A 21454-nucleotide genomic window follows, 5' to 3' on the forward strand; every position below is an offset into this window, starting at 1 on the left:
CTGGGCTGGCGTGGAGGAGGGGCACGCGCTGCGCGCTAATGGGGACGCGGCCGGCACGCTGGCGTCGGGCCTCGAGCAGGCGACTGTCTAGCGTCTCGGGGGCCACTGGGGGAGGTGGGCGTCAAGGACACCCTTATGGTAGTAGCTGCTCCCACCACTGCTCTCCAGTGCCCACTCCCATCGAGGCAGAGAGGGTGTAACTCAACCCAAGTCACACAGCGTATTGGTGACAGCTGTGACTCCCCGGCCCTGCAGACACTTCTCCCGCTACCCCAGGCGCCACCCATTTATCTCCCAATGCTCCCCAGGATTCTATGTGCCCTGGGCGGGTCCCTCGCCTTCTCTGAGCCGCGGTTCCTTGAGTTGATGTGAGTCTTCATCCTCCCCAGAAACACCGAGCGCCTGTTGTGTGTCCGGCTTTGGGGACCCAGTCGGGACACGTTGCTACTGCTTGTGGAGCAGAGGGTCTGATGGGGAACGAGGACAGTCAAAAGCCGGCGAATCAGTAGGATAATTTCAGGGAGTGCCACGTGCTGGGCAGAGGGAGGAGTCCCCGGTGGGGAGGACGGAGCGACAGCAGGGTCGGCCCGGCTCCCGGAGGAGGGCGGAGGTGGAGGGAGGGAGGAGGCAGAGGCGCCCGCGGCCCCGCGAGCTTCGAAGGGGTAGGCGAAGCGGGCGGGAGCGACGAGCGCGGTTCTCATGGCAACCGGGACGGATCTCCAAACACAGCCCGCGCCGGCGAAAAAGTCCGAGAAGAGCGAGCTCTGGGCCTCACGCGGCGTCCTGGAAGCCGAGCCGCGCGCACTTCCAACCAGAGCGCACGCCTTGCAAGAGCAGAACTCACAGAAAGAACCCCCCACCCATGTGAGGGAGAAACATGGGAGGAAAAGGAAAATTTTTTTAATAAGGGGAGGGGTGGATCCGAAAGATCTGGAAGCAGAATATTCAGACTGCAGTCACGCAAGTGCAAATGCCCTGAGGCGGGCACACGGTTAAGGTGTTGGAGGCAGAGTGAGGAGGGCAGTGTGGCAGGAGCAGGGAGATGATGGCCAGGGGGGCAGAGAAGCCGGACCACTCCCGGCGGGTACGGGCTGGGATTTGTTCTAACAGCCATACGAAGCCATGGGAAGGTGTGGAGCTGCGAGGGATGGGGTCTGTGTCAGGACTTTAAGAAGCTCCATGGGGCTGCCGGGTACATCTGGTTGGCATGGAGGAGGCAGGAAGGTTGTCCCGGGAAGAGGCCCAGGGAGACAGGGGCCCTGGGCCAGGGCAGTCCTGGTAATTGATTTAGGGGCCCCGGGGAGAGCGGGGGGAGGGCAAGGCAAGAGGGCTAAGCCTGGATCCCAGATCTGCGACCCCTTCGCCGGCTTCTGGTCGCCCCCATGTGGCTGCGCGGGGACTACAGCTCTGAGCTGGGTCTCGGCCTCTTTGGGACTACCCGCGCCTCGCAAACCCTAGGCCCTTGGGGTCGGGGCGGTGCCTGGGGGAGCGCGAAGCGAAACGAGCTCGGCTTGTAGGGCAGGAGGGCTGCCTGGAGGAGGGGCCGTCCTTCCCCTCACTCCCTCCTTTCCGGCCCTTTCATTCTTCAGACCCGCCCTTCACACGCTCACCTCCCGGCCTTTACACTGGCTGTTCCTGCCGCCTGGAGCGCTCTTTCCCTGGCTCCAGGCCTGGCCTATTCTGGCTCCTCCTTCGGCCTTTGGCCCCAATAGTTCCTTCTGCTCTCCCCTCCTCTTCCTCCTCCTCCTCTCCCTCCCCCTCCTCCTCGCCTTCGCTAGCCATCTCCCCTAGATTACCGGCTCTGCGCTAGCCTTCGTTGGACTTGTCATTGTTAAGATAAAATAATGCATCAAGTTATCTGTTGGCAGCCTCCGCCTCCCGCTGGACCCGCTCTCTGTGCGGACCGCGTGGTGGGGGCCCAGGAAAACGTTGCAGGGGTCACCGGAAGGCTAGTTTGGGTCTTGATGGTGGTTTTCCTCTCCACAGGAGGTGGAAGCAGTCCCTGCCTCCTCATCCAAGTGGGGGCTTTGGGAGCGGCTGGGGCCAGTGGCCCCTACAACCCCTCCGCAGCCAAGTGCGAGGCAGACCTGTACCCTGAGACGGTTCCCCTCCGAAGCTGTAATTATGGGTAATTTTCTAACTGCAACACAGAAATTAAAACGCAAACAACACCGGGAGGGGAGAAGCCGCAGCAGCTGGCAAGCACTGGGGTAGGCTGGGGCGCAGGTGGGGCGCCAGCCCGGCCCCCGGTGGGCGCAGCCAGGCCCCCAGCCCCTGCGGGCGGAGGGTTGCTGGAACAGGCCTGCCTTCTGGGAGAGCCAGCAACCCCTTGGAGTCTCGGGTTTCTGACGTGGGAATTACACCCCCAAACCGATCACCTGGAGGCGGAAGTCCCTGGATGGAAGATCTGGGCCTGGGTTTGAACCCCAGCTGTGCCGGTCCGCTGTGAGGCCCTGAGCGGAGCCGACTGAACCTCAGCAGAGCTGCGAGGAGCTCCCGGCTTGAGCAGGGACCCAGGAGGACGGGGCGGAGGAGCCTCGGCTGAACCTGCAGCTTCCCACACCAGCCCCGTCTCCATCCTCCACAAAGCTCAACCGACCCGAACCGAGCTGGTACCCTGCCCTGCTTCCAGCACCCGCGGGGCCCCCACTGCCCACCAATCAAGTCCCCGCCCTCCGCCCTGCACTTGAACTCCAAAGTCAAACCAGTCCTCAGGAACTGGTGTGCCAAGCTCCCAGCCCCCAGCCCCCAGCCCCCAGCCCCATCATCGGATAAAATTCTCCCAGCAGCCTCGGGAGAGAGGCAGAACTTCCCCCCATGTTACAGAATGGGGAAACTGAGCCTCAGAGAGGCACCGAGGGAGTCACATGGGTGCCCCGGAGGCAGCACCCCCCCCAGAGTGCCCCCCCACCAGTGGGTCTGGGATACTCTCTCTGGGAACCTGGAGGCATTCTCTGGGAACCTCAGGCCTGGGGGGGTGGGTACAGGGAAGGGAGGAATGGGAGAGAAGGGTCTATAGCAGCTACAGAGAAGGTTCTGCGGATAAAACTGAGGCTCAGAGCAGAGAGGCACTTGGCCCAGGACACACAGCAGAGAATGGAGGCACCAGGTCCCACTTTGGGGTGCGCTGGCAAGGCCCCTCCCTCACCTCTTCTCTCCAGAGCTCTTCTGGTGGTGGAGGACAGAGTTTCCATGGCGCCCTGCGGTCCCACTTTGGGTGGTACGGGGTGGGGGGGCGGGGGTCTTTCCTCCGCTCGGGCTAATAACAGCACTGGGGGTGGACGCCCGCTAAGCTCCGGAAGCTGGGCACTTCTTGTCCGTGATCCTGTGGCATGCACCCAGCGGCCCTTGCAAGGGCTATTCTCCCTGCCTGGGACACCCTTCCCCAGCCCTTCCCTGTGGCCAGCTCCTCCGTGTCCTTCAGGCCCCAGCTCCAGCAATGTCTTCTCAGAGAGGCCCTCCAAATTTCTGGGTCACATTGCCCTGTTGGATTCTCTCGAAAATCTTGTTTTTGCAGGATGATTGCCCCCGTCCCCAGTGATCCATGAGTTCCACGAGGGCAGGGAATTTGAATGTTTTGTTCAGTGCTATGTCCCTAGAGCTTAGAACAAGTCTTGGCATACAGTAGGTGATCAATAAATGTTTGTTGTTGAACAAATGAACTAAAAATTACCAATGTCCCCTCTGTGCTGGGGTCTGAGACCTCCCGTGTCCTTAGGGGTCTCAGCCTCAGGGCGACACAGACTGTCCTAAGCCCCCGTCCCCCCACCCCCGTGTGGCCGGGATGGGTTGTGGGGGTCAGAAGAATGGGACCAGTCTACTGCCTCTGCCAAGGCCACCGGGGCCTGCAACCCCGAGCATGGCCACACGAGGGCATCAGAGACTCGCAAGTCCAACTCCTGAGGGTCCCACCAGGCCCCGCCCTGGCGCGCCTTTTGGAGCCGCTCTTGAGACCCCAAGTTTCAGGCGTGGAATGTAATCTTCCTTTCTTGACCTTGCCCATGCCCCCAAGGCGGCTTCCAAATATATATTTACGTATTTGCGTATTGAATTATTTCGTGCCAAAAAAGAAGGAAAACAGAAAAAATCACCCAATTCTCCCACTCCCACCTCGCTTCAAAGAGTTCCCATTTTGAACTCTTACCTGCACATCTTTTTCTTCCATTTTTTGTCTTTTCTTTTCTTTTTTTTTGTTTTCTCGAGAGGCCTTCTTTGACTAAACCTTTTAAAAACTGCGAACCGCCCCGTCTGGCTCTGCAAATCCCAGTCATCCAGTAGGCAGTCAGTAAATATTTGTGGAACGAACAGAAATCTTACCAAAAATAAAATAAAATAAAGCGTTGCAAATAAAGCTAAACGCCCCCCTGAGCCGCCCCCGCAGGCAATCACTGCCATGGGGTCGAGCCCGAGTCGCGCGTCTCGAGCAGGACGAGAGCCCTCGCGGGCCCAGGGGCTCCGCACACCCTTCCCCGTGGACGCGGACTCACGTGTCTTGGCCCCGAGCACAGTGTAGCCTAGCTGTCACCCACACGGCTTCGGGGCTGACCTTCAGTCGCCGCGGAGCGTGCGGCGAGCTACTCAAACACAGCGTGCCTGTTACCCTTCTGTGAAGTGCGCGTGTGTGGGGGCGATAACAGGTCCCGTCTCAGGAAGCTGCGAAGATTACATCGCTTAATACTAATTCAATGGCCAGTGCCCGGCTGCTGCTATTTATAATTACTTAAAATGTTTAAAATCTAACTGCTGTCCAGTATTCCTTCCGGTCACTCTGCTTATCTTAATTTGGGGCTCCCAAGAAGCAGACCCTAAGGCCGGAATCCAGGAGCGTCATGATTTGGGAGGCCAGCCCGGAGCCCCGGGCGGATGAGCAGAGAGAGAAGGAGCCTTCAGGGGGCGCCAACGCGCAGCTCCTCGGGCCCTGCGGGAGGCAGCCCGGCGGGCGCCCTGGAGACGTCCCACCCGAGGGAGCGGAGCTGAGGCGTTGTAATCCATCTCCGTCCCTGGCGGCCCGCAACGTGGCCTCCCGTGGCCAGAGCAGCTCTCAGCAGAGACCTGCCAACCCGGCAGGTGGGACACGCCTGCTGACGGCGGCCCGCTCAACGACACGTGCTGTTTGCCCACCGCCCCCTTAAGGCCGTTCAGTCGCTTCAAAAATTTTACTATAACCAACGTGGCTACGGGACCTCAAATAAGGTCTTTCCACATCAGAAAAAATCAAGCTTTACCTTCTGAATTCGATTTTTGTGCATCGAAGGATCATCATTTGCCTATCTCCCCCCTCCCCCATGGGATGCTCAGCCAGTGTATGGGTCACATAGGTCCCCAGCGCCAGGCAGGTGCTCACGTTCACGTCTGTCTCCCAGCCCTTCACCGTCACCCTCCGCGGTGGTTTTGACTGTCCTGGTTTTACAAAGAAGGAAGCTGCGGCACAGAGAGGTTAAGGTGCTGGCCCAGGGTCACACAGCAGTGAAGTGGCTGAGCAGACCTCAGCCACCACCTACTGAATTAATGCTCAGAGGTCTTCGGTCACCCATGTCTGCCCACTTTCCGGGTTTGCCCCTAGGTCGGCTTTGCTGCCCCAGCCTAGTCCTTTGCTGTCACACCTGTCTCCAGTCCTGACCTGGCGGCTCCAGAGCCTCACAGACCCTCAAGGTCCCCAGACCCCGAAAACGGCCTCTGCTGCTGGGCTGGGCTGCTGGCAGCTGCCCTCCGCCCTCCTGGGGTGAGACTGGACTCCCAGAGCAGCAGGAACCGAGAGTGGGTTTCGGAGGCTGTCTCTGGAGAACCGAGATGGCAGGAAGCCAGGAGGGCAGCTGGGCAGAGACTTTGGAGACTGGCTGGGGAGGCTCTGGGGTGGAGAGAGGGGCAGACCGGGGGTACATAGACGGGAGGGGGTGGGAAGCCCTTGGCCCTGCTCCAGCTCCCCAGTCTAGGGGCTCCCGCAGGCAGGGCCCAGGCTGAGGCCTCTCCCAGCACAGGGTGGCTACAGGGGCTCAGAAGGTGTTGGGCGAATGTGGCTGAGTCGAGAGGACCACACATTGGTGGCCCTGGGGCTGGGTTGTCCCAGGGAACTCCCTGCCTATCTGTCTTTGCCTTTGGGGGTCTCTGACAGTCTCTGGGTATCTCTGGGGTCTTAGAGATCTCTGAGTTTTTCTGCGTATCTATGGGGGTTTCTGAATGTCTCCAGGTATCTCCGAGGGTCTCTGTGCTGACAGGCTGGCCCTGCCTGGTACTCAGGCCGGGACCTGCTCAGCATGTATCAGGCGGCAGGAGAGGGAGTAGAGAGATGTGCTGTCCGGAAGCTTCTGGATCCCTTCAGCCAGGGTGGGGCCCGAGGAGCCCAGAGCTGCCCCGCTTCCCACAGGCCGGGGCATGGCCGGCTGTGGCTGCAGCAGGAGGCCCAGACCCTGGGTCTCCCAGACCCCAGGACCCTCCAGATGCCAGGACTCCTAAACCTCCTGAACTCTAGGCCCTCCAGATGCCCCCAACCCCGGCCTCCCGGGTCCCCCAGCCCCACCTCCAGAGCCCACTATCCCAGCCCCTCGCTTGCCTGCCCCCACCACCCCCCGCACCCCTGCAGCCCGGGCGTCGGGTGCTTCCTCATTTCCTCATTTCCTCCTATTCTAAGAGGCCCAGCGCTGTGGCGTGAGGGACGTCTACCAGCACCAGGCCCAAGGCCAGCTGGTGCCCCACTGTCCCTCTCGTCCTGAGAGCCTGAGCGTCTTGTGTGTGCCTGCTGGTTGATTTCAATGTCTTAGTTGAAGGTGTCGAATATGATTTGCATTCACACGGTGTGATAGGATCCTAAAATAAAAAATATTACAACGTACATGGTGAGGTTTTCCCTCCCATCCGCCGGCCACTAAGAGGTAACCACAGGTATTTGTTTTTTCTGTTTCATCCAAAGTTTCTTTAGGCAAATAAAATCTAAAAGTTTTTTTTTTTGCTTGTTTCACTCAATATTTTCTCTTGGCGACATCTGCCTTCACCCAGGCCTGCTCCCACCTCAGGGCCTTTGCACAAGCTGTTCTATCCCCCAGATGCCCTTACCCCACCTCCTTAGTCTATAAGCCCTCTTATCCTTCTCAATAAGGGCTCCCCTGATCATCCCACTACAAAGTTGCCGCCCTTCCCTCTCACTTCCCACCTTGATTTTTCTCTGCATCCTCCCCACCACCTGTTATGTATTTTCCTGATGTATCCTGCGTATCACCTGTTCCCCTCACTGCTACAAGAACCCCGACAGGGCAGGGGCTTTTGTCTCTTTTGTTCACAGCTGTATCCACAGCTCCTAGGCCAGTGCCTGGCACACAGTAGGAGCTTATAAAGGTTTGTGGAGGAAATGAATGAGTCTTTCCCTACCAGTTCGTGGAGATATATAATTTCGTTTTCATGACTCCAAGCTGCCCCAGGATGGATGAACTGTTATTCATCTAGCCAATCCCTGAAATTGTTTCCGATTGTTTTTCATACAACAAACAACGCTGCAGTGAATTATCTCATACCCATGTCTTCTTTTTGCCTTCTTTTTTTTATTGTGCAAAATGCACTTATAAAATTTACCATTTTAGCCATTTTAAAGTGAACAATTCACTGATTTTTAATACATTCATGGTGTTGTGCGATCATCACCCCTCTCCAGTTCCAGAACATTTCCATCACCTCAAACGGAAATGCTGTCCCACGAGCAGTCACTCCCCATCCCCCCATTCCCAGGCCCTGGCAGCCAGTAATCCACTTTCTGTCTCTGTGGATTTGCCTGTTCTGGACGTTTCATATAAACGGGATCACACACCGTGTGGCCTTGTGAGTCTGGCTTCTCTCACTCAGCATCATGTTTCCAAGGTTCATCCACGCTGTAGCATGTGTCAGAGCTTCACTCCTTTTTAAGGCTGAACAATACTCAATTGTGTGGATGGACCACATTTTCTTTACCCACTCAGCAGTGCACACCCCTGACATTCTGCAAACATGCGACTCTTTGGGGGAGTCCCAGGAGCGGGGTGCCGGGTGAGTGGGCACACGTGTTTGCAATCCTAGTGCAGGGCACCTTCCATCGGACCGCACCATGGATGCTCCCCCAGCGATGCACCGGGTTGCCCGTTTCCCCACAGCCCAGCCAGCACAGGGGGCCATCACACTTTTGAATTTTTGCCAGTTTGATAGGTGAAAACAAGTGGTATCTCAGAGTTTTTGTGATTCGCAGTTTCCTGGTAGTAGGGGATGCCTCCGGGAGTGTTGAAGAACACTTGGCAGCCCTTTCTGCAAAGTCTCAGTTCAAAACCTTTCGCCATTCCTCTGAGTTTGGAGATGGAAAGGGGCAGAATCTGAAGAGAGGGGAAAGCGTGAGGGAGTGGACTCCAGCCTCCCAGAGTCCAGGAGAAGGCGCGCAGGCTTTATCCCATTTTACAGATGTGGAAACTGAGGCACAGAGTGGTGAGTCAGGGCCTGGAATGGATTTGGGCCTGGGAGGCCTGATGCCAGGACCCCAGGGAGGCTGAGACCTTCTCCCAGCCCCCTGCATACTCCCTCCTCAGTCTCACTCTTGTCACAGCCCTGCAGGGCTGACTCAGGCCCCCAGCTCCTCTGGGACTCTGGCCTCCCCCCCAGGTTCCTCACGCCCGACGCCAGGCTCCCTCCAGAGGAATCTTTTGACACAGTGCCCATCCACTGCTCACATGTCTGCCTTGGCTCCCCGTGGCCCTGGGAATGAAGCCCCACTCCCTCAGCCTGGCTTCCAAGGCCTGCGCCGCCATCCCCTGCCCACAGCACCAGCCCCTCCTCTTAGCCCCTCCACTCCAGCCACTCCACTCCTGACCACACTGTACCAGCCGGCCATGCTTCTCAAGCTTCAAGGTCTTTGCTCCTGCTGTGCCTTCCGCCTGAAATCTGCAATGCATTTGTTTCTGCCTGACACTGCAACTTACCCTGCAAGCCCCAGACTTAACGTCCACTCCCCTAGGGAGCCCTCCTCACACCCCCTTTAGCAGGGAGGCATCACTGTACATGAGCGAGGGCTCTGAGTCTGTGGGAGAAGGTAGGATCTTGAGAGTCAGAGGCAGGTTTTAGGAATCCTTGGCAAACTCCTACTCACACGTTGAAGCCCCAATTTTCATACCTTATCCTCCAGGAAGCCTTCCAGGATCCTGTCCCTTCCTGTGCCCTGCCTGACACCATGGGGCTGGAGGTGTCTGTGTCCTGCTCTGTCCTCTCCCAAGCCCAGGTGGGTGCTGCTGGAGAACCCCGCCAGGTCTGAGGCCTCTTGGGGGCCCAGCACGAGTGATGTTTGTTGAACGAATAAATGAACGCATGGGTTGGGAGTCAACTGAGCTGAGACTGGGAAGCGAGTTGATGAGGTAGCGGTCAGTTGGGGTGTTAATGGGGGACATGTAGTCATTGGGTTCCAGCAAGTGGGAAGCGGGCCGCCCCTCCCCCTCCCGTGAGAATTCTGGGCCTTGAGGTCTTTCCGGGGGGCGGGTCTCTGTGTCCTCTTCATTCTTCCCCTCTGCACTCCACCCGGACACCAGTTCCTCTTCCCGCTGAGTCGCTGGGTGGAGAGCCTGAGGAGCGGCAGGGACCACAGCGGATCCGAGCCGCGGAGGGTGCCCGCCGCTCCGGCCCCGCGTCCAGGTGAGCCGCCACGCAGGCCCCCGCGCGGGAGCCTTCCAGCACCGCCAAGGCAAAGGCGTGGCGGTGGGACCGGAAAAGTAGGACGGAGGCGCTGGGCCTCGGGTCTGTGCAGGGGCCGCACATCAGAGCTGGGGGCCCCTTTCTGCAGCCCCCACCCCAGTCCGGCCCAGGACTCCCAGCGGCGCGCAGTTCTGGAGGAAACAATTGGCGGGGCCCGGCGCGGGGCCGTTTCCGGGGCAACCTCTCATTTGCATAGGGCCCCGTCTTGGCCAATGAGGGCCCCCGAACTTTTCGGAGGGGGGTGGGGGCGTGGGGGAAATGGGCAAAGCCCGAAGGGTCTCATCTGCGGAAGGGGAAGGGGGTCACCTGGCGGAGTCTCCTCCTCGCCTTCCCAGCCCGGGATTCGGGGTTATGTACCCATTCCCCAGAAGGAGAGACTGAGGCTGGGGGCCAGAGCCGACCAGCGAGGGGCTGCGTTTCAGCATATCAGAAGCTTCCTGAGCTGCTCCGAGCTATAAAAGAATAATAACAAGAAACACAGGCGGTGAGGGCGAGGGTGACCACAGGCTGAGGTCGGGGCTTGCATTCCGGTGTCTCTACCTAGGCTGCCTGAATGGGGGGCGCCCTGGCGTGGGTGCTGCTGTTGCTGCTGCCGCTGCAGGATCCAGGCAGCCAGGGACTGTCCTGCGACGTGTTCAACGTGTCCTCGGGAGTCGTGGACTGGACCAAGGAGTTCACAGCCACATGCCTGAACTTCAGTGGCCAAGGCCTGAGCCTGCCCCAGAACCAGTCTCTGCAGGCCCCCAGCCTGGGCATCCTCGACCTGTCGGGGAACGGCCTGCAAGAGCTCCCGCTGCTGTTCTTCGCCCACCTGGAGAAGCTGAGGGTCCTGGACGTAACGCGCAACCCTCTGGACCGTGTGGACAGGGCGCTGGCTGAACGCTGTGACCTTGACCTGAAGGCCGACTGCCTCTGCTTCCTAGCATCCTGGCGCGAGTTCCGGCAAGACAACTGCTCCGACCAGCCACCTCTGCAGTGCCTGCATGCAGACAGCGGCACCTGGCACAATGCCTCCGCCTTCCTGGAGGGCAGCTGCCCCCCTGGCCTGGCCCCAGTGACCATTGGGGCACTGGTGGCCAGTGGAAGCCTGCTCCTGGGGCTCGCCATTGCTGGCTCAGTGCTGGCCTGGAGACTCCGGAGACGCTGGACATCCAGTAGCCAGGGCCTGGGCAAAACACAGGCTGCTCAGGGTGGTCCCAGGCCCAGCTCCGGCCGGCAGCCGAGGTACAGTAGCCGAGGCCTCAGCCCCAAGCCCTCAGAGGGCACCCTGCCCAGGTCCTCCACGCCCGACTATGAGAATGTGTTCGTGGGCCAGCCGGATGCCGGGCACCAGTGGGCCGAATACAGGTGAGTGACCCACACACGTCTGCCTGCACAACCCTGGAGCCAAATGGCCGGGGTTCAAATCTCATCTCTGCCTCTTACAGGCTATGTGATCTTGGGCAAGTAGTTTGACTTCTCTGGGCCTCAGTCTCCTCATCTGTAAAATGGGATACTAACAGCCCCTGCCTCATGGAGTTGGGATAAGAATTGAGTCCCTGTATATGGGACAAGCTTCCTCCTTCATGACCTGCAAACCCAGTTTCTGCTGCCAAGGACGAGGAGAGAGGAGGCAGGTGCTCCAGGCAGAGGGGGGCTCTGCGGTAGCGGTCAGCGACCTGGGCTCGGATCTTGTGTGACTCAGGGCCGTCTCTGAACCTCTGTTTCCGTCTCCGTGAAATGGGGGCAGCCCCTCCACCCCTCCTTGTCACACAGGAGATGCTAAGAAGGCCATCCGAGTCCCTCTCTCTCCACGCAGCCCCAGCACCTCTGGATGACCTGGCCGGGTGTAGACAGATGGGTCCAGCTTTTCCAGGGCGGATGAGGGAGTAGAGGGCATTTCAGGGGGCAGCACTAGCAGGGCAGAGGCCTGGAGAGGGGAGAGAACAGAGGGTCTTCTGTGAGTGAGCTGTGTGAAGGCAAGATGTGAGAGGGGTCTTGGACCCTACTCGGAAGGGTCCAAGTAGGAAGGGGATAGGGTCATGGCTGGGTTCAACAGCGGAATCCACGAGGTGGGGACATCCGCGGGAGGCTGTTGGTGAGAAATGAGAGAAAATACAAAGCAGATGCAAATAGGGCTCAAAAGCAGAAGTGGTCTGCGGCAGGGAGTGGAAATCACTAGCCTCACTAAGGCAGCTTGTGCTCTGATGCTCGCCTCTGCCTCACTGTCACCAAGCCCTCAGGGCTCAGTCTCCTCCAAAGACATTGTTTTGAATTTGATGTGTCAATCCATCCTACATTTTACAGTTGCAGAAACGGAGGCTCTGGGAGGAAGGGCGATGACTTGCCCAAGGTCACACAGTGAGTCAGAAGTAGAGGCAGGAAACAAACCCTGACTCCCAGTCCTGTCCATCCCTATACAACCATTTATATGTTCAGAGTAATTCATACTAAAGTATGAACGACTGATAGACACCACTTATCCAAAGTGGCCTTTGCTACCGGAGGAGCCAGGGGTGGGGTTAAGTTGTTCTGGAGGCAGATAAGTTCTTCTCTGGGGTCTTACCTACCATAGCTAGACCTTCCTAAGAAGCTACCTTCTCCTGACCAAGTCTATGGATGCAGAAACTGAGGCTCAAAGATTGATTTTTATATCGAGGCCACAAAGTCAGTTGTTTCAGGGGTCTGGCAAAGACACTTCCCATCTAAAGGGGCAGACACTCTTTGGCTCCAGCCACCTGTATCCATGTGGCTGCTGTGACTCAGAGCTTCTGATTTTTCAAGAGGAAACCGGGGCCGGCCCCATGGCTTAGCAGTTAAGTGCTCACGCTCTGCTGCTGGTGGCCCGGGTTCGGATCCCGGGCGCGCACCGACGCACCGCTTCTCCAGCCATGCTGAGGCCACGTCCCACACACAGCAACTAGAAGGATGTGCAGCTATGACATACAACTATCTACTGGGGCTTTGGGGGGAAAATAAATAAATAAAATCTTTAAAAAAAAAAAAAAGAGGAAACCGAGGTCTAGATTTTAATGTAAAAAATGGGTAACTATCTCAGCTTTAAGGAAGAAGAAACCCTACAATGAGCGCAAGGTCATCGGATGCAGCATTACAGTGCTGAATCCACAGAATCTTCCCTGAATCACTGGCCCCTACTTCCTTTCCTCAGAGAAAGTTGGCCAGGCTGGGAGAACGCTGCTCCGTGCCTCAGTTTCCTCATATGTGAATGTTAGTAGTGGACGCAGCCGCCCTGAACTGTCTTTGCCTCTCACGGCTGACATGCCTGCCCCCTGAGTCCTCCCTCCCCTCTGGTGTGTCTGTTCCCACAGGGCTCACCCGTCAGAGGACAGCAGCTTCTACATGAACTACGAGGGCCTTGACCCTGCCTCCCAGCCTGTCTACTGCAACCTGCAGTCGCTGGGCCGGGCCCCGCTGGGCGAAGAGGAGTACGTGATCCCCGGGCGCTGAGCTGCCACGTCCCCAATCCAGCCTGCCCCCTTCCAGCTCTTCCCTGGCCTCAGTCCTCCCGTCTGAGGAGTGGGGACAGGGAAGGACTGTTCTCGAGGCCCCAGGGAGGCTCTGCAGCCGCCTCCCCAGCCCTGACCCTGCCCCTCAGCCCCCTCGGCTGCCAGAAGGGGAGGAGGAGAGACCCCAACACAGGGACAGGAGGCTCGATGTGTGAACTCCGCCGTGTGCAGCCAGCGCTCAATAAAGGCTCAGGGCAAGTCGGTTCCTCGCGGTGGGGATTTCCTGAGCTCCCAAGACCATACCTCTTTCTGAGACTCCCGCATTGCTCCCCACCCCCCGTCCCTCCCTCTGTCCCTCTCAGGCCTGCTCGGCCCCCAAGGCAGCCCACGCCAGCCGCAGAGGGATCTTTGTAACTCATGAATGGGACCGCGTCCCCCCACCACCACCCCCCTCACGTACCCTACATGGCTCCCCATTGCCCCCAGATCCTCGGCCTGGTGGCTGAGACCTGCGGGATCCAGCCCTGCCCGCCTCACTACCTGCTCCCCTCCCTCTGCCCTTCTGGTCTGGGCCTCCTCCCCACCAAGCCCACCTCCCTCCTGGAAAAAATCTTTCACTTTTCTGTGCCATTTGCCCAGGCCATTCCTGTCCAGAACGCCACCCCCTTCCACTCTTTCTCACACTTAAACATCTCATACAGATGCAGAACAGTGGCCTGGGCGTCAGGAGGCATGGGTCCAAGTCCTAATCCCGCCATTAGCTCTCTGGGCCTCAGCTCCCCAGTCTCTAAAACAGGAGGATTCCAATTGGTCTCTACGGCTGTGTCAGCTCTGATGCAGAGACATCTTAGCTGGCCCTTCCAGGCCCAGGTGCAGGGTCACTTCCTCTGAGAAGCCCTCCCTGGTTCCTCCTCAAGCAGAGTGAATTGATCCCGGAGCTCACTGTGTTTCAAGAGTTTGTTCAAGGTCATGCCTCTGCTGGGTTTCCTGTCAGCTGCTCCCAGCCTGGCTCCTGCCAAGCCCCCAGTCTAGGGGAGACAGCTGGACACAGACACCCCCAGTCCTGGAGAGTCAAGCCCAGGCTGGAGGGAGGGATGGGGCCAGGGTCCCCAGAGGGTGATGATTGAAGGAGTTTGAAAAATGCCACGTGTAGGAGGGGAATCTGGAGTGGGGTTTGAAGGATGCACAGGAGTTTGAGAAGTGAAGAGAAAAAGGCATACTGGGCAGGGGGAAAAGCACGTGTGTCAGCCTGGGGGTGTGAAAAGGCACGTGGCCAGCACACTGGCCGGCAGAGGCAACAGCTGGCGTTTGGGGAGAGACTCGGTATGGCATCTGCTAGCTGTGGGTGACCCCGGTGTGGAGGTTAATTTTGAGGCCCCGTTGGCTCCCCAACACTTGAGAGTGACCTGAGGCAGGAGAGGGGGCCTATGAGGGTCTTCTGCTTGCTTGCGCCTCTGTATCCCTCCCGTGCTACACACTGCTCAAGCCCCCACTCCTGCCCCCAGTCCCTGTGCCCCTCCCGGCATAAATCAGATCCCCTTCCTCCCCAGCTTTCACACTCTTCACACCAACCCATTGTTCTTCCAACAGATCCACACACCCACCACCACCCAGGAGATCTGGTGAGTTTGGGCCCACCTCTCTGGCCACATTTTCAATAGTTTTGCTGCTGGACACAGATTGTTCCCACCTCAGGGCCTTTGCACCTGCTGTTCCTTCTGCCTCAAATGCCCATTCCCCCAGCTCTCCCTCGTAGTCCTGTCCTTCCTCCACTTCTCAGTTCAGATGTCACGTCCTCAGGGAGGCCTCCTCCCCAGTCATCTAAATCCCCTCGGCCTCATTCACTAACGCGTTGCTTCGGGTGACTCCTCGGCACAATTCTTACTACAATTGGCCGCTTTTTAATGATTTATCTTTGTACTCATTTGTCTCCCTCACTCAACCAAGCTCGAGTGGGGTGGTTTCTGCCTGTCTTGTTATTTCTGTGTCCTCAGCGCACAGCCAGGCCTTGCACAAAGTGGGCACTCACTGGAAACATCTGGGGGCACCTACAGTCATTCAGGTCTGCCTCTGGGTGGTGGCATTCACAGGCAACACACCTCACTCACTGCTGGAGGTGGATTCTCTGTCCCCCAGACCTCCATAACAGTTCCTCTCAGAGAGTCTCATGGTGGGCAGCAGGTGGGTGTGAGGAGAGGCTGGACTCAGCACATCTCAGCAACTCCAAAATCCTAAGTAGGAAGAATATATAACCAGGGAGATGTGGTGAACATGAAAATGTTCTTCACAACTTATTTCTCCCTGCTTTTTTTATATGAAAGAGTAGAGACACCATTAACAGGGAGGGAGGTTCCACAAACAAGAGGGGTGATGGGACTCTTCTAGATCAGGGGCCGCATCACACACAACACGCTTGATGGCAGATGGACATGACTCTGGGCTGCCTGTGTTTAGAAAGTTAACTCCAGTGTGGAGAGAAAACCAGGGCCAGATCATTATAGAAACAGGAGTACTGAGACATGAGGAGAGATGGAGGGTTACTGAGCCCCAGAAGGGTCTCAAATGGAAACAGGAACAGGGAGATAGAGCAGCACCAAGACAGAGAGAGATGTCCTCGGCTGCCCTTCAGGCCCATTAGTGTCATGGGAGCCAGCCAATGCCCAGCATCCAACAACGCCCTGCCATCCATTCCCTGAACCGGCCCACTCACCCCTGTACCAGGTCCCCTGTGGAAACTGAGGCCAGGGAGGGGCGAGATCTTCCCTAGGTCACCACCACAGGGGTCAGGTCAGACAGCTTCATTTTTATTTCCTGAGTTTTAAATAAATGCACACCCGGTCGGACCAGCCCTCCAGTCCCCAGGCAGACTGTCCCAATAAATTAATAATAAATACAAACATAAATACAGAGGTCTGGGCAGGAGGGGCAGACAGCAGGGGTTAGGAACGAGATAGTCCAGGACCCGCAAGCCCATTCGGCAGGCCAGGACCACCGAGGTCACTTCCACGGCGCACGTGCCGCAAGTGGAGGAGTAGGCCGCTCACTGGCAGTGGCAGCCGCCGGCCACGAGGTCGTCGAAGGGCGTGAGCGTCACGCGGCCATCGCTGTCCTGGTGCAGGAGCACTACGGGCTCGTAGCTGGACGGCACGCAGCATGGCGCGGGCGCGGCGTCAGGACTCAGGCCGTGCAGCCGCGCCAGCACCTCCGCGTGCCTGCTCGCCGACCGGAAGTGGCTCGGGCACGCGCCGACGCACATGCGCACGTCCAGCTCGCGCGGTGCCACCACCCAGTCGGCCCAGCCGAGATCTTCGAGCGACGCGCGCAGGCTCAGCAGGCGGCAGCAGCGCCCCGCCCCAAGCGGGCACTCGTCTTGGGGGTGCGCGTGCGCTCCGCGGCGCCCCCTGGCGGCGGGGGACCGCCAGCGCAGCTCGAGCTGGGGCTGTGCAGAAGGCAGTGCCTCCAGCAACCCGTCCGACGGCGGCGGCAGGCGCAGGCGGAGTGCGGGAGCCCTGGAGGCTCCAAGGCTGAGCTGCCGCTGCAGCTGCTGCGTCACGTCCCACGAGCGTGGCGCCCTCGGGGACAGCCGGAGCAGGGCCTGGTGCAGACGGGAGCCTGCGGGGAGCCCCTCCGTCAGGTTGGCCCGGAGGATGCGCAGGCGCAGGTGGCCATCGGGCCCAAGTCTCACTGTGGGAGAGAGAGGGGAAGGACAGTCACCCACGGGCCTACTGTGTGCCGGGTGCGGGGTGCCCATTTCGTCCCACTCACCAAGCTGGATCCTACCTCGGGGCCTTTGCACAAGCTGCCTCCTCTACCGGGCACACTCCTCCCCTGAACCTCAGCCTGGGCTGCCATCCTTCCAGCCTGCCTGACATCGGCACCGCCCTCCTTTACCTGGTTGTGTATCATTCGTCTCCCTACTAGAATCTCAGAAGGGATTTCTGTCGGCTTGTCACCAGCATACCTGGCACACAGTAGGCACTTAGTAAATACTTGCAGGAGGGAATGTATAGCCCATATTTAGAGGCTGAGATTCAAACGCTGGCTCCGCCTTCTCCTTCTGGCAGTCAGAAACGTGTTAATGAAGCCCTATATCTGAGGAATGAAGGGTACGGCTCCACAGGATTCTCAGACCCCGAGGCTGGTGCAGGTGTTGGGGATACGGGGGGACTGGGGTTTGAGGACCCTCGACCCAGTCGCTAGGCTCAGAGAGGGCAAGAGGTTTACCTGGAGTCTCACAGCACAAGTGCGATTGGGGCGGGATAAGAGCGCTCCCTTCTGGCCTGACACCGCCCCCAACCCCTCCCAGTTCCCAGCGCAGCCCAGCTCTTCTTCTGCCCTCCCCAAACCCCGGAGCCTCCGTGGAGGGCGCGAGAATACCCTCCTCCCTTCCTCCCTCAAGGCACCTGTCACGTGCGGCTTGAGTAGAGCCTCCTAGAGCGATTGCATCATATTCGGAACCCGCCCGGGCAGGTTCTGCCCTTGCTGAGCACCGCTCGCTCCCGCCCCTTCTCCTCCCGTCCCGGCATCCTTCCTCCTGGATCCCCCCAACCCCCACCTCAACCCCAGCTACATCCAAGGACAGGGACCCCGTCCCCCGGCCCGACCTTGTCTCTGGGCTCTCCAGGCTCTGTGAGAGCTTCTCGAGGCCTCAGTCTCCCCATCTGCCATGCGAGGAGGTGTGGTAACATCTCACGTTGGCTAAGCCTCGCCTGATTCCCACGCCAACGGGTCCGCCAGCTCCCCCATCAGCCCCGAGGGGTTACGTTCTTGCCGGGTCCACAGATGGGGAAACTGAGGCTCCGCGGCAGGTTCTATGGCCCAGAACCACTGCCTATGATGATGGGAGCTGCCCGGGGGGGGGGGGTTGTCTCTGAGATTTCACTCACGCTTTGGGGTGAGTATCCGGACTTGAGCAGCGGTGATGAGGTCGGGGTTCGAGTCTTCCCAGGTCTGGTTCAACAGCAGCCTGGTCTGCAGGTGCTCGTAGCGTGTCCGCAACTCGCGGACTCTGGACACGTCGGGACTGGAGTGCACGTCTGAGGGTCCCGTGAAGGCCGGGGAGTGCTCCCGGGCCGGAGGTAGGGCGCCTCCCGGGGGCGGCCACCAGAGCAGCAGCAGCAGCGGCAGCATCGGGGAGCCGCACGGGGGCGTCAGCGCTGGCCGGCGCACGGCGGTGCTGGTTCAGCTCTGAGCGGGGACTGACGGGACGGCGCGGGACTGGCCTTTATAAGTCCCCCGGACTTTGTCCGCCCCCGCCTGCCTGGTCCCGCCCGCCGTGGGTGCAAAGTAAACACTCCAGGGACCACAGTTGGGCGGGATCTTGGGCTGCTTTTCACGGGGAGGCGCTTGGGGGGGGGGCTCCGGGAGAAGCTGGGCCATCCACCCCCGCCCACCGCCCCCTGGGAACCTCTCTGAGCCTCAGCATCCTCTTCCATGAAATGGAGACATCATCCCAGCTTGGTGTGCTGGAGGGTAGAATAGAATGATTTTGTCAAAAAAAGACTTATTACTATGTGCTAAATTCCATAGCAAGAGCTTAAGAGGCGGCCTTCTTCCCCCGTGGGATGCCTTCTCTACCCTCTCTGGTTAGGATCAAAGGCTGAAGATGTTGGAAAACAAAGGAAGCAGAGGCGAAAGGGCCAGAAAGAGCAACCTTGGACAAGTCATTCCTCTCCATCACACCTCTGTTTCTTCATCTGGAAAATGAGGGCTGAGACTTTCCCTGGAGAGAAGGTCAAATGAGGCGTCAAGGACAGGGCCAGGTACAGAGCAGCTGTGTGATAAACTGGGTGTTTCTGCAGTTACTCAACCTCATCTACGGAACTTCTACTCGTTCTTCAAAACCCTACTTGAAAAGCCCCTCCTCCAGGAAGCCTTCCCTGACATTACCTTTCCAGGCTCAGCTGGGTACCCCCAATTCCCATCTTTTCCCCCAGCCCAGCCTGACTCCACAGCATGGGAGTGTCTGTGCTTGGCTCTAGCTGCCCCAGACTGGGGGCTCCTTGAAGGGTTGGGCAGGGATGAAGCTGCTCTGGGCCCCTGTCCTTCTCTGGGCTGGGCCCAGAGAGGAGGTGGCAGGGAGTTGGGGTGCTTGGGTTTAGGGCAGGCAGGGCTGGTGTCAGGTCCAGCCACCAGATGGTGGAGGGCCAGGAGATGCCCCAGGAACATCCTTCCCCCCGGGGCACCCAGACCTCCCTCCACTGCTCAGCACTCCCGGCCCAGGCACCAACCGGCCCCTGTGCCTGCTTCCAGCTTCCAGCCGCAGAGAGGATAGGCAGCTGTGCGAGGGAGCTCGTGGGGGGCGTAAAGTGTGACGGGCACGTGTAGGCAAGAGGTGCAAGGACTCACAGGGTGACACAGCAAGGCCCCCACTGGAAGAACGGGCCCTAGGCCTCCCCCGCCCCCAGCGCACACCCACTGGCTGTGTGCGCCCAGCTGAGCCCCCCCCTCCCGCCCCCGCCGGCTCAGCCTCTGTGCGGTGGGATTATGGCCTGGCTGCGGGGCGTCCAGAGGCGCTCAAGAGCGCAGTAACACACCTGCTGCCGCCTGCATCCCTTCCAGCCTGACTGGGCTGCTCAGAGCTGGGCCTCTTGGCCCCCCCAGCTCAGGACACACAGTGAGGGTCAGTGAGGAGTGCGGCCGCCCCGCAGCCACACGCCCTGCCCTGGGGAGCCAGCCCCAGGACAGCCAGGTGGTTGAGTAATCCTCACATGGCCGGGCAGGGCAGCAAGGCCTCCGAGTCCCAGGCCTGACCCGAGGGTGGACGGATCCGGCTGCTCTCCGTGCTGGCGCTCCCACAAGATCGATGATGGGGAGCTGGCACTCTCACTGATCTCCAGGCTGCGGCCCCTGTGGGACCACCTTCCGGGAGTGTGCACGGGAACCACCCCCAGGGGGCAAGTGGGTGAGGAGGGTTCTGGGGGCAACTCCACGACGGGGACCCATCACGCGGCCAGCCTTCGGCTGAGCCACCTGTCTCCCTGACGTTTCTAGGTGTGTGAGGGGATTCTGAAGGTCCCTCAGTCTGTGACTGGTTTTTCCCAAATTTAAAAGCCTCATGAAGAGTTTGCCCTAATCCGTGTCCCAACAGCCTAGACAGCTGCTCAGCTGCAGAGGAGCCGCCCTGGGTTCACAGTCTCGCCCCTCCTCTCCATGGCTGTGACATGTGGCACAAGGGGCTTCAACTGGCAGAGCCTCAGTTTCCCCAAAGCCTCATTTTCTCACAGGGTCGTGTGAGGGGGAATTCTGCACACACTGGGGGTCAACACGATGATGATTCAATTCCCAGCGCCCACCCCCTTGCTGTGTGACCACAGGCAAGTTACTCAACCTCTCTGTGCATCAGAACAAAGGCAGTGGGCTGTGAGGAGGGAGCACGCTCAGTGCGGAAATCCTCCCGTCCTTCTTCATTCGGCACACGCACGGCAGCCACCACAGACCGAGCCCAGGTCACACCGAGGATGGAAATCTCGGTCATTCGGGGCCCCTCTGCCTGCCGACGACCCCAGGCTGAGGATGACCCTGGTGGACGCCAACTTCTTACAAAGACATGCAAGAAACCCCATATTTGAACTGTTTTATTTGCTTTCTGGGGTGTCCAGTTTGGGGTCTCCCAGAGCCCAGCCCCCAGCAAAGCGTAGCAGACCCTGCTCCGGCCTGGGGTCCCAGGCACGGGGGCTGCAGACAAGGCACTCACGGGACTTCTGGGGGCCAGCGAGGAGCCACCTGAGGCTGCAGGGGCCGGGCCACCTCTGGGGACAGAAGCCACAGCCACCTCCGGCAGGAGAGGCTTTCCCTAGAGAGATTTAGGACCAGATAGAAACCTGAGATGGTGGGGGAGCCCCGGAAACACGGCAGGGACCCCGGGGCAGGCAGAAAGCCATTCTGCTTCCCAGGCCCCAGACGGGGCCTCCTGGGGATGCGGGGACACCGCAGGCCTTGGGGGCAGAGAGCAATTCCACCCCGGCTCCTCTGGGATGTGCCCCAGAGAATGTGCAGGACACAGGGGCCCTGGCCCCAGGCTCACCCCGAGAACGGCTCGGGTGAGCCAGGCCTGGACAGTGGGACCAGGGCCACCTCCGGGAGCCGACACTGGCTTCTCTGCCCGTCCTGTCCCCTCTCTCTGGGCCCAAGTGTCCTGGAGCAGCAGGCACTTCTGTGGGTCCCTGGGCAGCTGAAGGGAAGGCTCGGGTGAGCAGAGACGAGGAGAAACGATTTTTGTCGGGGGAGCAGCCCGGGGCTGGACAGGAGCCCCTCGAGGCCTGGGAGACCCCGACACTCGGCTTGTGACAACTGAGCCTCAGTTTCCCCGTCTGTAA

At 59.5% G+C, this 21454-nt stretch overlaps 2 protein-coding genes and 1 long non-coding RNA gene across 4 annotated transcripts in view; 1 reads left to right on the plus strand and 2 right to left on the minus strand.

Annotated features, from left to right (window-relative positions):
* The first annotated feature begins 9526 nt into the window (after positions 1–9526).
* Positions 9527–13399, plus strand: LRRC25 (leucine rich repeat containing 25). 2 transcript variants are annotated; one of them, XM_004422956.3, is made up of 3 exons: positions 9527–9630; positions 10235–11037; positions 12999–13399. In XM_004422956.3, exons 2-3 carry the CDS (start codon positions 10244–10246, stop codon positions 13135–13137), a joined length of 933 nt encoding a protein of 310 aa, XP_004423013.1. In that variant the 5' UTR covers positions 9527–9630; positions 10235–10243; the 3' UTR covers positions 13138–13399. The 2 variants fall into 2 exon arrangements, with proteins under 2 accessions (XP_004423013.1, XP_087299626.1); XM_087443500.1 differs by lacking the exon at positions 9527–9630 and having other exon boundaries at positions 9642–11037.
* Positions 13400–15919: 2520 nt separating this feature from the next.
* GDF15 (growth differentiation factor 15) lies at positions 15920–18316 on the minus strand. The gene is made up of 2 exons (XM_004423043.3): positions 18023–18316; positions 15920–16820 (listed from the first exon to the last, which is right to left on the minus strand). The coding sequence occupies exons 1-2, from the start codon at positions 18264–18266 to the stop codon at positions 16177–16179; spliced, it is 888 nt and encodes a 295-aa protein (XP_004423100.2). The 5' UTR covers positions 18267–18316; the 3' UTR covers positions 15920–16176.
* Positions 18317–20697: 2381 nt separating this feature from the next.
* Positions 20698–21454, minus strand: part of LOC147914650 (uncharacterized) — a 3778-nt gene continuing 3021 nt past the window's right edge. The window contains exon 2 of the long non-coding RNA XR_015555132.1: positions 20698–21454. This exon is cut by the window's right edge and continues 393 nt beyond it. This is a non-coding gene — a long non-coding RNA (uncharacterized LOC147914650).

This window comes from Ceratotherium simum, chromosome 18, assembly GCF_057802395.1.
Source record: "Ceratotherium simum simum isolate JZ-2026a chromosome 18, ASM5780239v1, whole genome shotgun sequence".
Lineage (NCBI taxonomy): Eukaryota > Metazoa > Chordata > Mammalia > Perissodactyla > Rhinocerotidae > Ceratotherium > Ceratotherium simum.

Excerpts from the sequence above, each read along its gene's own strand:
- LRRC25 (XM_004422956.3), top strand. The coding sequence starts at position 10,244 with ATGGGGGGCGCCCTGGCGTGGGTGCTGCTGTTGCTGCTGCCGCTGCAG. Across the intron at positions 11,038-12,998 it reads CACCAGTGGGCCGAATACAG|GGCTCACCCGTCAGAGGACA; the intron begins GTGAGTGACCCA and ends CTGTTCCCACAG.
- GDF15 (XM_004423043.3), bottom strand. The coding sequence starts at position 18,266 with ATGCTGCCGCTGCTGCTGCTGCTCTGGTGGCCGCCCCCGGGAGGCGCC. Across the intron at positions 16,821-18,022 it reads CCGGATACTCACCCCAAAGC|TGAGACTTGGGCCCGATGGC; the intron begins GTGAGTGAAATC and ends TCTCTCCCACAG.